The following is a 12,416-nucleotide window of genomic DNA, read 5'->3' as shown; positions in this document are numbered from 1 at the left end:
CTTCCTAGATGGTGGGCAGAATTTGCTCAAAGCAAGGAGTAAAAATAATGACTCTCCTAGGAGAGTCACAGACACAGCAGACTGCTCCCGCTTAGAACTGAACAGCATATCATTGGAAAATGATTATATTCAAAGGAAAATGCACAACTTTACCTGCTGGGAAATAGGTACTTACACATGTCCAAGTTCATGTGCTATCGTAAAAGCAGCACTTAATCCGTTCTCTTCGCTTATAGAACAGCTGCGTAGTGGGTCACACATTGTACCTAGCTCTGCTAAACCTGCAAAATGGAACTCTTATAGAAGCTCAGTAGAACAAGCTTTCCTGTGGAAGGAATGACTCCATAAATGAATACTATGGCACATGTGTTCAAAGTCATGATGAAACTATGCAGCCAAACATATAAAAACAAACATCATGTACCATTAAAATATACAATATTTTAATATAGGGCACAGAAGTATTGCACAGTTCATTTTTTTGTCCATGCCACTTTTTTGCATCTATTTTCTGATTTTTGCCTGGCTACAATGAATTCTCTTACAAGCTTTCTGAGTAAAATCATACTGATAAGAAAGAGAGTAACTCACCAAGAGTATCACACTTTTCTCTAGCTCTGCAGATATCTTCCCTTGAAGGAAAAGATGTATTTTAAAATAATACGTCAAGTAAAAAGAACATTTTGTATTATTTCAGTGCTGCTACATAAATTACAGCAATTGAGAATCTGATGCTCAGTTTTTAATCTTACAGTCCATTTGAACAATTTGCATTCTGATGAAAGAAGTAATTTAAATTCACCAGATTAAGCTCACAGTATCGCTTTCTGTCTAGCTTGAAAAGAATAACAATTCAACCACTAAACTATTTCATTACAATGCTCATAAAATAAATCAAGTACAAAATGCTGCTGAAAAATGTGCAGATTTTAGTATATATGCAGATACCTTATGCAGGTGTCCATCTGCTAAAATAATGACGTAAAATTAAGGACAAAGTCGAATCACTTTAAGTGCTGGGGAGCATCTAACTTGAACACCCGAAAAGGATTAAATAAAAAGAACAGCAAGAGAGACAGTATTTCAACAAACATCAGAAGTTTCCTTGAGGAAAAGAGAGTGCAAGAAGAATGCCTACTAATTTTTAATTTTGTTTTCACATTTGTAAGTTTTTAGTAATTCTAATTATAGATGCATTTTTCTTTCCCTGATTCCATTAGATTCAGTAAAATACCATGTCATTGCCACTTATACAATAAACCTGTAAGAATTTCGAGCCTAAATTTCTATTACCATCAATGAAAATGTTATCAACTCATTAGCTACTAATATGGTATTGTCAGAGTTACTGCTCACATAACTCATAAACTGTGGTTTGGGGAGTAAAGATATTCTCTATTTTTCCAACTAGCTATGAAAAATATCTGTGGAAAGTTTAAAAATAATGATGTCACAAAGAAACAGAATAGTTGTCTGACCTAGCTGAACCAGCTTGGCTATTTCAGATACTGTACCTAGTGATAAGAACAGCGGTGTCATGGTGGGAAGGGTGAGCATCATCCAAAATGTTTTGTGCTTGCTGCCATAAGCAAAAATTACGAAGAGTGGTAGCTGCATTAAAAGTAATAGCTGGTCCTTCCTAAGCAAGAAACGGCAAGAAACAGAACAGGTTTGTAATATTCATGCACTTGCCCTTCGTATTCTGTCATTTGTGCCCCATATCTGTAAAATGATCCCTGTGAATGGAAAGGTCAGCAGGACTCCCCAAGTTCACTCGCACACATTTGTTTGTAGTATCAGGTTTGTCATATCAGGACTTAGCTAAAAGTCATTGCACATCAAAAACATTATTTTTAATCAATATATAGAAGCATGCATCATGCAGACAGAGAAAAATTGGGTGGTGAGATAGTTAGGAAAAATAAATATTTGAAAAATATCTACTTGTTGTAATCTGAAAACACATTTTACAATAATTATATTTGCTTTGACTGAAAACTTGATCAAAACCCCCTAACAAAAGTCATCATTTCCCTGTCATGCTTGCATGACTATAACTCTATTTAAGATAGCCATGCCAAGCTCTAGATAATCATGCCACAACCTTTAAATCCATTCAGGTCAAGAGTAGGTTTTAACAGAGAAATGGGGAAATAAAGTAATTAAGTAAAGTATCTGCAATTATCCTCTGTGCATATTAATTAAATCTGCTGTGTGCTACCGCAGCATTTCTTCTCTTTTTAAACAGCATATGTCTATACTCAAAGAAAAGAATATATTTAAAAATACTTTACTTTTTTATTTACAATGAAAATTTACATATAATCTTTTAATAAATATTTTTCCTACCTGTTCATTGTGAATTACAATTAACTTTACAATAACTATATTTATAAGATTTCCAATACTTGAATCTTTATAGATTGCTGCAACCTAAAGAGAAAAAAGCCAGGAAATTAGAATATGAAATTCATCTGAAAAAACAACTTTGTTCTGACACACAAACAAGCTGCTACACAATAGATATCTCCTGCGTCCATCTGTACATTTCTACCTAATAGTATGATGATAAATTCAAAGTTTCAAAGTAAGATGGTACCTCAAAATAGTTCATATTTACAACAAGCACAAAGGTCAGAATATGCGCAAATCGTGTTGTCAAAATCCACTACCAATAAGAAAACTTATTATCCTATCATAGCTTTCCTAAATGCAAAAAAAAAGGAAAAAAAAAAAAGAAAAAGAGCAGTGTTTTTTAAATTCCCATAGTTAGAATTTTATATTAATTCTCAAAGTCAGACATCATGCTGATAATGTTGTTGTTACTTAATGCAGTAAGAACAAGACAATCAGTCTAGACATAAGCTGCTTCATGTGGATGATTTGTAGAATCAAGACCCAGCATATTAGAGCCTCAGAAAACAACCCTGAACTAATTATTTTGTCTTTGATTTTAATGGAAGCCGGAAGTCTGGCGTGTTCTAAACCTGTGTTGAAAGCCCACCTGACACACTGTGCAAAGGCTTATTTCCTCACGTACAAAGCTCATATTTACACACCAGACATTTTCATCTAAATCTTATGGCTAGACAGTAAAATTCATGAGTCAAATCCACAGACCAAAACAGAACCATTTTGAAAGATCCTCTTAATAAAGGCAATAAAAACGTTTATTCGTGCTCTGTAATGTCAGGTTCAGACGTCCTGTCCTTAGGGGTTCCACCATTTTGCTTAAAGCAGCTGCTAAATGACAACATTATTTAAATAAGAGCTACCACCAAACAGGGAATTGTCGTTTTCCTCCCTCCTGGCTTGTAATCCTATCGTCTGCAAGGCTACAGAAGGAAGGGGATGAAGGAACTAATCACATTGATGCAGATCAGCAAGACCTCACCCACGATGCAGAAACTCAGGCCCGAGGGCTGACAAAGGGCAAGAGGCTGAGGAACAGACTTCCCTTAGAGCACCCTACATTTGAGGCTGCTTGTCAAAGCACATCCTTGCTGGGTACCCATCCTATGTGCTGGAGATTAAACAGTTCTGCTAAAAGTTATAACAAAGCACTGACTCCCACACTCTTTCCTTAAAGTGGATAAAAGGTGCATTGCAGAACGGTCTGCCCTTCATTTTTTCGTTGATACCCAAGTTGGAAAGAAAGCTCTATAGGAGAGGGAAGGAGTCTGAGCCTTGGGATCCACATGGAAAACACACTTCAGAGAAGCACAGTTACTGTCCATTTCCCTTCACATGGAGACCTCCTTGGTTACAAGCCAAAAGTCTCCAATAACTCTAAGGTGGGAATGAGGAGTCTCTCTCAAGCCCTGGCAAGAGCGCTGCTAGGACAGGACACATTTGGAACACCTCTACTGCAGAACAGGTTCCTGGATTTTCTGTTCTCATTTATGGCTACTGATTTAGTTGATGGATTTACCATCATTCCTAATGATTAATTCCATAATAATAGCACCCTGAAAAATCAATTACAGTCATCTGAGTGCTGTCTACTGAGGTTATGTGTTAGCAAAATCTGAAAACACAGACAACACAAGTCTACAAACACAAAACCTTGTTAGGCGACCTCCTCCCTACCTTATGACACAATGTCCACTTAAAAGATCTGACAAAATTCTTCAGAAGTAGATGTGTGAATGTGAGGGACTGAAGCAAGTTGCTCGTATTTAAGAGCTGCATCATCAGTCTCATAAATATGAGAGGAATATCTCACTGCATCAGTCCTGCACATTAGGTTGTGCAGGAAGGAAATGCTATAGGATCTTCAGCTCCGCATCCAAGTAACACCTGCTGAGTAAATGCACTAAATGATCTCGTGGGTATCTGTCTGAAGCACACCTGAGGTCTGAAACGATGCCATCCAGATACCTGAGGCCAGCAGATCTCAATAGAATCTGAAGCCTATTTTCTCTCATATTGGAGACACAGGTAAGATCCTGCTAAACTTAAAAACTAACACTGCTCTCATTACCCCTCTTTTTGAGTCAGAGCACAGATCCTGTATCTCATGGCCACTATCATGACCTCCAAATATCTAATTACCACTACCAATGCTTTAAAAAGATCACAGAGTAAATTGTATGAGATGCTCCTACCAGTGATGTAAGGTATTTTCTACAGGCTGGATGAAGCCCATGTGCAAAAAGAAAACTCCCGAGAAACTGAGAATCACAAAGCAATCTTGAAGATTTATCTAGGGAACTGTGCAGGCTAGAACCATCAGCTGAGACTGAAAGGACAGATTAATGCAGTGAAGTGTCAAAGGTCTGCAATAACACATTCTTTTTTATTTTTAGTTAAAAATCAATAATGGAACAAGGTCTCTCTGTTTTTGTATTCTAAGGCACCTCTTCCATCATTCACTTACTTGAACAGTAAATTGTAAGAAGCACTCATGAAAAGGGATGATGGTATCGGGTAAGTATTTGACAGAACACATTATTTCTTTACAATTTCCAGACCCACTGGCTTTATAGTGATCTAAATCCAGGCTTCACAGAAGGAGGAGGTGAGAGCCAAGATAAAGAGAAGTTACCTTCAAGGATTTTTTAAGACTCTTAATATCAGCAACCACATCACAGAATATGATTCAGATTGCACAACAACAGAAAGAAAAAAAGAAAAAAAGAAAAAAAAAAAAAAAAGGATCTGAGATTTCCGTGGAATTCCCAAGGATTAAAGCCACCTCTTCTGACCACCACAGGTGTGGCTGCCAGGTGACTGGAAGCAGTTTAGGCACAACAACATTTATGTTCTCTTGCTGTCAGTTTTGTAGCCAGCCATCAAAATGAGAGTGTTTGAATTGTGAATAAAAGCCCTACTGAGAAAGAGGCAATGTAATAAGTAACCACATCTGGAGGCTGCAAGTAGGTTATATAGGCAAATACAGAGCTTCTTCAGAGCTTTTTCTCCAGTTATCACATCACAGAATCTCTTTTTTCTGTTCTCTCCTGCTACGTACAGCCATGGTACCAGAGGAATACAGACGTTCAAATCCCTTGAAAGAAACATGATATCACTTCTTGGCTCACAGGTCTTTTGCAGACTCCAAGAAACTCTTATTTATCATTGTAGTGCTGACGTGAAATGTGAAATATCCAGGATCTGGGAGATTTCTCCTTCACCTCTTTCACTGGCATATCCTGATTCTGTCATATATTTTGTAAGACCCCAGAATTGTCTGCAGTTATGAGATAAAGAAGTCATCATAGCATTTATTGATTCACTATGAGAGAATGAGGAAAAACTGTGTTTTCCATTTCTGCTGGTATTACTCTTCAAGAGCTCCATCCTTCTGTCTTTATTGTACAGAGCTGCCTTTTTCATTGGAAGAACTTAATACCAAGTGCAAAGACCTCTCATGCAAGCTCACCTCAGACTTATCCTTTCCTTTTTTTCCTGAGATTTCTTTTTTTTTTCTCCCCTGGGAGATTTAGGCCATCTCCTGTAATCAAAGTCTTCTCCAATCTACCATCCCTCAAGTTTACTAAATTCAGTTTCCAGACGACTCCTTATTGTGTTTTGATGGAGACAAAAAGAAAGAATATGCCCCTTTTAAAGACTGATTCACCCTTTTAATGATTGATTCACTTTTTTTACAGGATGCCTCAGAATTGCCTTATTAGCTTGGAGATGGATTCCAGTGCAGAGATATCCCCTTGATATTGCAATAACTTGGCAGTGACTTAGTCATCCCATCTTCAGTCTCCTGACAAAAACAGAGGCCAAGACACATCGAATCACATCACAGACACATCATATCAGATCACATCGAAAGGTGCAGGTGTATGGCTCAGGTGTCAGAGCATCTCATTTTATCTTTCCTTTCAGTATTTGAAAAGACCATTCCCAATGCACAACTATAGTTAGGCTTCTCTAGCCATTACAGGGGTGCTCAGAAATAGAGATGCGTGAGTGTTGCTTGGTAAAATGTCTCCTTCCATATTCTCCCTCTCATTCCTTCATACAGGAATATATCAGCCTCAGCTAGCTAGGCCCACAGCCATAGTCATTGCCAAAAAATAACCTGAGGAACAGCCTTGAACACTGAACTACCACGGAGAAGATCACAGGGCCAGGCATCAAGCTTAATTATGGAGTATTTAACTACGAAAAAAAAAAGCTAACAGTAGTAAATAGCAGAAGCAGCAGTGAGGTGTAAAGATGAGCAATTCTAACCTGCCTCAGGACTGCAACATTTCAAATCCCTATATTAGCTCATGGGAACAGAGAGATATGAGGCATTAGACATTCAATACACAGACTAACTACAATAGTAGCATATCTGTAAGGAGGGTCACAATAAAAAAAGGAGGCTTTTCTACACATTTAGACATCTATACCTCAAGAAATGCAACAAGTGTAGCTCACAGAACATTGATACAAATGATACTTTGAGATCAAGTGTTTCCAACTTTGTATATTCAGTGGTGTATAATCAAACAGATGTTTTGAAAGAAATAATTATGCCTTAAAAGGAAGATCATTTATCCTGTGATTCTTAAATATGTGGAGAAGGGAAATGAAAAAGTATAGGGGTTAAACAAGAAAAAATGGCTTTATGACAGCTCTGTAGATTTAATCCAATGTAAGATAAAAATTCTAGAATATTAGTAGAGCACTAGTCAAAATCCACCATTTAGAATGGTTGAGTGAAATGCACAAGTAGTAGTCTTTAAGTAACTGGATACGAAAATAAGCAATATACTCTTTCACAAAATTTTGAATTTAGAAATGTATTTTTCTTTCCATGGGCTGCTCACACAACAGAAATACGATTCATTGAAAAGATTAACTGAAAAATGATTTGAATCTATTGCCCATGTTTTAAATTATGACTATGTGGCAAAATCGATAACAGGAAATATTCCTCAATGCTAGAATGCATCTAGACATTTTTCTGGAATGTTTAGCAGAAATGAAATACTGCTTGTGTGTTATGATCTACAAAAGAAGTATAAAAACATTCTTTAAATTCATGCCCCGCTGCTGCAGGGGTCTCTCCACAGAGAATATGTTTTGGGACAGTGCTGATAATTAGCTGTTAAGAATGACAAAAAAAAATGAAGTACAAACAGGACATGAACTTTTTTTTTTTTTTTTTTTTTTCCACTGTACTCAACTGGTTACTCATTGCTTCACATCTTACATCTTCATAAATTACAATTGCCACAAAATGTTACTAAAATGTCTATTTCAAGCTACTTCAGTGGTAGTTTGATTTTCACATCAAGAAGGCTACACACGCGCAAAAGACGTGGAGAGTCAAAGCCTCACACTGGGAACTAACCTGGATGAAAATTCTAGAATATTATTAAAAATGATATTTTAAACGGCATTTTTTCACATTTTACGACAATTTAATGCCATTTTACGATCACACAGCCCTGCTGTAAGCGAAGCGCCCTAAGCCAGCGCCGTCTCAATGGTATCCTTGCCTACACGACTGGCTCCCTCGGTACCCAGCTCGGCCTCGCACATGACGAGGCAGGCGGCCAGGCGCAGGAAGGAGCCGTGTGGCCGTTAGGGGTGTGGCCGCGCGACCGTTAGGGGTGTGGCCGCGATGGCCGTTAGGGGTGTGGCACAGCGGGGTTTGCTCCCCAGCTGTGCTGGAATAGGCTACGAGGAATTGCTGTGAATAGACCAGAAATAGGCTAATAGACTTCACTAGCAAAGTTTAAAGAGCAAAGATTCTCTCCAAAATTTCTGTAAGCAGGTCGCCAGTTCAGGAAACGAGGACAGTGTCACAAAATATATCATGGAACCAAATTTGAGGAGCCCTTAGTGTTATCACAATAACCTCTTTTAAGAGTCTTTTAAGAAAGGAAACAATTACCAGGGGAAATGAAAGGGTAGTGGGTTTTTGTTTGTTTGTTTTGTTTTGTTTTTCTGTTACTTTCTAAGCCAAGATCAAGCCTCACTATTAGGGATTGCAAACTGTCACAATCTATCATGTGCCTAAGATAACAGAGTCCTCCAGCTACTGTATCTATTAAGGCAGTCTCTGTTATCCACTTTGCAATTCAATGCCTAATAGAGTATTAAAAAAAACCCTAAGGAGCTAGCAACCTCGGGTTTCTTTATTATTTTATCATTATATACTAAATAATGGCACAATTTATCATATTTCAACACAAGATCTTTGAAGTCCCAAGCATTTCTCTGGGAAGGATATTCATTGTGCTTTAAATACATATTTCAACCAGCAACAAGTATTTCCAAGACACAAGTAAATGCTGTGAATACTGATCTTGCAATGAATTATGCAGTTTTAAATAAATGAGAAAATGCATTCCAGTTCTTGTTCAATGGGATTACTCGCATGCTGGGAGTTAAGCCTTTCCAGGTTGAACTGGATAAATGACAAAACACTTAAAACCACCCCAAAACTAGTAGTAGGTTTCAAGTCTTATTTTCTATCCATAAAACAGTAGCAAACTTACTGTAGCAGCATTGCTGATGTTAAAAATAAATAAATAAATAAATAAAATAAAATAGGGCTGGGATTTCAAAGGATCTAAGTGTCTAAGTTTCATTATTCAAATTTAACATTTTTTTTTGTAATTTTAAGTTTCTTTAAAATCCATGACAAAAAAGAATATCCTTAAAGGTTTTGGGCTGATTAAAAAAGTAGAGTAGAATGTCTCCTTCATTTAAAATGCCAACAACCTGGCAGTTTCCTGCACCAGTAGAAATTATTTGACCAGACACAAGTATCACCTAAATTTTATAATCAAACCTTTCTAAAAAATGGCAGAAAGGATAAAAATTATTAGTTTCATTTCTTCCCTTTAAGGAAATAAGACTAAGAATGGCTGTGTTTGAAACATCAATAAGCCATGAGTCAATAAAAGACTCACCTGCGCACTGACCAATTCTAGTATTCTATTCATCATATTTATTAGTAGCTACTGAAACATAACTTTTTTTTATGCCTATATTTGATATTCTTGGACACAGCAGAAGAGGATACAAGTATGGGGCAGGGTCACATCATTTCCAGGGGTTCCTTGCAACTTCTTCAGTTATTCTGATTCACAGCTGAAATCGTTTAAGGACCACAGGTCACTAAGCTGTTATTTGGGATACATACTCGTAGGGGAAAACATTAAATGGAGTGCAAAGAACCTTCCGGAATTAGGAGCTGAGAATACATAGTTTGTGTTTTGAACAAGTTTTGCACTTCTAAAAGTTGAATATTTCTAGCAATAAAGTTTCAACAAACTGTTATTTCAAGGCTACCTTCAGAAGTAGCAGATGTACATGTGGAACAAGAGCTGTCAGAAGACGCTAACCACACATCTTACTGAATACTATATTAGAAAAAAGATATTAAATTCACATTAAACGTATTTATTTTATTGTATGCCACTGCCTCAAGGCCAGCAATAACCGATCTTTGCCCCAGTTCTAGAATCTCAGCATAGAGATACGTGCAAGAATGAAATCATAACCTTTCTGGCAAAGAATTGATGTTCTTTCATTCAACAGATTTCACATGCTAGATCCTAGAAACAGTGCATATAAACTCTTCTTTAACTGCAATTATACAGGCTACAGATATCCTATTTAACTAGTAAAAGTCCAGTTACACAACTTAGTGATTACACTAGCTACAATCATAACAGTGCCTCACGAAATGCAGACACTAAACATTCCTTTTTGTCTTACTTTAGCTTTGTGAAAAACAGCTTCCATTTTACAATAATGTTTTGATTTGGAATGCAGCTCTGCATCAAAAAAAAAGTAGCTTTATAAAAAAGGCATCTTTGGGATTGTTTCTAAGTGAATTACAATTTGAATTTGCACTGTAAGCTCAAGGGGGGAAAAAGGAGAAAGAAAAAACTACATTTCTATACTGAAATTTTTAAGTCAGGCATGAATTTTCATAGATTCACATCAGTAGTAGGAAAAGAAAAATCAGAAGACTATATCAAATTAATACAAATTAAACATATGCTGAACCCCACTTCAAAATTCATTATTTTTCTTATAAACCAAAGAAAATTCTAGCTACTCCATAGTATCAACTCTTTTTGTAATGATGGTTTTTTTTGTAAAGTTCTGAGATCATATAAGAAACTCTAGCAAATAAGGCAATACAGATTTTTTCAAGCATGATACAGATCAAAGCCACACTTCAGAAATGCATCTTCCTTTGTAAGATCCCTTGATAAAATGTGTAACTGCACAGGACTGAGGCAGCCAGTAATGGCAGATTATAGCACCCTAGCACTTCATTGTAAGGCAACTGTGTACATTGAGCAGGGAAAAAAAAGGCAAATTTTCCTTCCTTGAAGTCTTCCTTCTCCACAAATTCTTTCAATGAATATAATGTTATTCTAAGTAGAATGAAAGAAACCCTAAGACTTTTTAACTTAGATATCTACCTTATGTGAGGAGTGACTGCATCTCTACTGCCATGAGTAGTATCTAGCCATCAAAGTTAAGGGGACTCAGCTCAGCTGCCTACCTTGTGCACCCAGTGTCATCTGAGATGCTAGAGGCACCTACACAGAACTGCCAGGGACAACAGAGGACCCGAGGGGACTTGCATCCCTCTGTGGAGCAGCAGGTGGGATGCACCAGGGCAGCTTCAGGGCCACCAGACACCTCTCTGAAGCTAAGGCAACTTCTGCTCACCCAGACGTAGGTGTCGACACTTGAATGGATGAATTGTTCTCTACTGGTAAAGCAGCCAGCTCTACCAATACATACATTCAGATGTCTTAATCTGTGAGCCCAAAGTAAGATACAGTTTAATAGAAATTAAACTCCTTGAATAGATTAAAATGTAGTAATCAGAAATAATTATTACCTTTTACTAAGCAAAACTAGTTCAAATGTCACTCTAAGTCTTGTGCCCCAACTCAAAATCCAACTCATCTGAATTTGAAATGACTTGAAAAACTAGGATTAGTATAACTAGTGTAGCCAAGATTTTTTTTTGCAATGACTTTTAACCTCTGTGTCTGTTGTAATTAATCTGTGTGTTTAACTCACTGAAGCTTAAGCAGTCACAGAATCACAAAATGGTTAGGGTTGGAAGGAACCTCCAGAGATCATCTAGTCCAGGTTTCCTAATACCACAGCAGGTCAGGAAAGAGATTATGCCATTCTACCTCCAAACTCTACTGCATTAACATGAAAAGAGCTAGAACTGGATTGGGCCCTGATTGTTATGTTTATCAAATCTTTGCTTTAATACAGAATTTAGTCAAACCAAAAGACAGAAAATCTACATAAGAAAAAACACCAGAACAAAAATAACAAATTCCTAATACAAATGAATTGAAGTTTACTTACTATTGACATCAGTGTTAATATATAGTGCTGTAAATTCTGCCCATGATGACGGACCATTTTGGTGTCGGCTGTAACCATCACTTCTACATATCTTGGGTAGGAAAGAAAACGCCTTTTCCGGGAATGTCGATTACTGCTCCCATCCTCCAGAGACAGGTTTTTAAAAGCATAGTCTAAAACAGGGGACTTCTGTAAAACTTTTAACTCCTCATGTAAACTGCTGAAGTTTGGATGTAATAAAGTGCTTTTCTTCGATTCTTTTTCTATAAGATACAAGAAGATTTACTGTGGAATGCACTTTCTAAATTTAAAAACAGATAGTGAAAAGGCTGCACAAAGTAGACAAAGCAAGAAAGTTACTACATTTTTGATCTATTTCCAAAAGGAACCAAACCAACATTTAAAATATATTTTAAGTAGAGAGGTTGTAATAGGAACATCAAATGCAATGTCTTGTATAATAATATGCAGTTCTCTCACATATGGAATTATTATTAACTTTAATTGAAAGTAGATAGCAGTAATGTATAGTTTCAAGAATGCATTGTAATCTAAGCAGATGGTCTGGAATGAGGTTAGCAAGTACAACTTAAGCAGTA

The 12,416-nt window shown here is 36.8% G+C and overlaps 1 protein-coding gene across 1 annotated transcript in view; it reads right to left on the bottom strand.

Moving 5' to 3' along the window:
* ADAMTS20 (ADAM metallopeptidase with thrombospondin type 1 motif 20) overlaps nucleotides 1–12,416 on the bottom strand; it is a 94,860-nt gene that overhangs the window by 66,965 nt on the left and 15,479 nt on the right. The window contains exons 3-7 of the mRNA XM_026050272.1: nucleotides 11,818–12,080; nucleotides 2,350–2,433; nucleotides 1,515–1,639; nucleotides 592–632; nucleotides 176–281 (exon numbers count right to left, since the gene is read on the bottom strand). Coding sequence (XP_025906057.1) covers nucleotides 176–281; nucleotides 592–632; nucleotides 1,515–1,639; nucleotides 2,350–2,433; nucleotides 11,818–12,080 — 619 coding nt within the window. The remainder of the gene's footprint in view (nucleotides 1–175; nucleotides 282–591; nucleotides 633–1,514; nucleotides 1,640–2,349; nucleotides 2,434–11,817; nucleotides 12,081–12,416) is intronic.

The sequence above is a fragment of the Nothoprocta perdicaria genome, unplaced genomic scaffold (assembly GCF_003342845.1).
Source record: "Nothoprocta perdicaria isolate Ctin4 unplaced genomic scaffold, notPer1 scaffold_67, whole genome shotgun sequence".
Taxonomy (NCBI): domain Eukaryota; kingdom Metazoa; phylum Chordata; class Aves; order Tinamiformes; family Tinamidae; genus Nothoprocta; species Nothoprocta perdicaria.
This window is presented reverse-complemented; position numbering and strand designations above follow the sequence as displayed.